Genomic DNA, 1962 nt, shown 5'->3' with positions numbered 1-1962 from the left:
TTCAGGTCTATCTTCGTCCAGAGCCTCTTATCGCAACACCTGGGGGTCACAATCAAAAATCAAATCAATCAAACGTTGACAGCGCTGACAAATCAGAAGTAAAACTGGAAGCAATGGTTTCCAGCATCTGCGACTATCCCCACCAGGGGGCAGTATTGATATCATCTTTAACTACAGTGAAGAAGTCGCTGAGTTCTAAATTTTTATCCTTTTTTTCTTAAATAGAAATTACAAGAAATTCAAAGGAGATCATTGTGTTTATATAGAATCGGGGGGCAGTAGTCCTACTACCTATGCGGCGCTAGAGTGTGTGTGTGCGTACCATCTGTTCCATGTCTTGCAGACTCTCATACACACACACAGCTCCTGGTGCGACAGGTAGTTGAAGATCTTCATCCAAACTTCTCGCTGTATGACGTGAGTTTTCCCGTCCTTGAGCGGCAACCTGTCCGGGGGCGGGCTGATCGGGGGAGGGCGAATGACGTGGCGCTCCATTTGGACGCACTTGGGCGGCGAGCGCGGCGGCACGGGCCGATTGGTCGGCGCACTCCTGTTGAAGCCCAGCGGAGTGATCGGGCTGGGGTAGAAGTGTCGCAACTCCCACGGTGTGCCGTTCAACTCCTTCGCCTTCAGGTGCGACCTCTGGTCCACCAGGTCGTTGCCGTTGCGGAACAACCTCCTGGGTTCCTCGTTCTCCGACTCGGGTTGGGCATCTGCTGACAGATGAGACGCAGAGACGTGTCTGTGATGTCCAACCCGGCCAGTCGCAGGTCCTCCACGTTCCGCAGCTTAGAGCGGTTATCCAGCTGTCCTGTCGGACGAGGAGGGCGGGACATGGGGGGGTATATTTAGAAAAATACGTGGTGAAAGGTCAGGCGGTTTCGTACGCTGAACTCTGCGGACCGAGCGACTGACCTGGTCTGTTGTCGGTCGGAGGCGACAGCAGGTCCCTCATCTGGGCGTCCTTCAGTCCCTCCACCCACTGGACGTCCAGGGTGCGGAGCAGGGGGCAGCTGGAGGTGCAGAGGGCGGAGACCGCCGCCCAGGAACAGCCCGACAACTTCAACACCCTCAGACCTGGAGGACACGGTGGCGGTGGACACGACGTATTAACGACAAAGAGTTTGTGTTAATTACACTAGCATTAGCTATCATTAGCGTTAGCTTGCAGAAGCTATCGTTACACCGCAGTGGTGAAAACAGTTTTCGTAATTAGCTCCTAATGTCGGTTATGGATTTTCATTAAAACCCAAAATCCTCAGGTCAACCGTGAGACCACCTGTAGGGGGCGCTATAAAGTGTCCAACCTGGCAGTCGGTTGATGAGCCAACTCAGCTGCTTCTTGGAAATGTTGGTCCAGCTGAGGTCCAAGAAGACCGGCTGACGGCGGATGATGCCGCTGAGCATCAGCGGCGTGGTGGAGTTCAGGTCTATCTTCGTCCAGAGCCTCTTATCGCAACACCTGGGGGTCACAATCAAAAATCAAATCAATCAAACGTTGACAGCGCTGACAAATCAGAAGTAAAACTGGAAGCAATGGTTTCCAGCATCTGCGACTATCCCCACCAGGGGGCAGTATTGATATCATCTTTAACTACAGTGAAGAAGTCGCTGAGTTCTAAATTTTTATCCTTTTTTTCTTAAATAGAAATTACAAGAAATTCAAAGGAGATCATTGTGTTTATATAGAATCGGGGGGCAGTAGTCCTACTACCTATGCGGCGCTAGAGTGTGTGTGTGCGTACCATCTGTTCCATGTCTTGCAGACTCTCATACACACACACAGCTCCTGGTGCGACAGGTAGTTGAAGATCTTCATCCAAACTTCTCGCTGTATGACGTGAGTTTTCCCGTCCTTGAGCGGCAACCTGTCCGGGGGCGGGCTGATCGGGGGAGGGCGAATGACGTGGCGCTCCATTTGGACGCACTTGGGCGGCGAGCGCGGCGGCACGGGCCGATTGG

General features: G+C 52.7%; 1 protein-coding gene across 1 annotated transcript in view; it reads right to left on the bottom strand.

Annotated features, from left to right (window-relative positions):
• The window catches only part of LOC103398071 (lysine-specific demethylase 2B), an 11453-nt gene that overhangs the window by 2742 nt on the left and 6749 nt on the right, over window positions 1–1962 (bottom strand). Inside the window, 5 exon segments of the mRNA XM_025053433.1 lie at window positions 323–550; window positions 652–811; window positions 916–1077; window positions 1308–1462; window positions 1746–1959. Coding sequence (XP_024909201.1) covers window positions 323–550; window positions 652–811; window positions 916–1077; window positions 1308–1462; window positions 1746–1959 — 919 coding nt within the window.

Source organism: Cynoglossus semilaevis, chromosome Z (assembly GCF_000523025.1).
Source record: "Cynoglossus semilaevis isolate Cse_v1.0 chromosome Z, Cse_v1.0, whole genome shotgun sequence".
Classification (NCBI taxonomy): domain Eukaryota; kingdom Metazoa; phylum Chordata; class Actinopteri; order Pleuronectiformes; family Cynoglossidae; genus Cynoglossus; species Cynoglossus semilaevis.
Note: the sequence above shows the minus strand (reverse complement) of the source record. Positions and strands in the feature narration are given on the sequence as shown.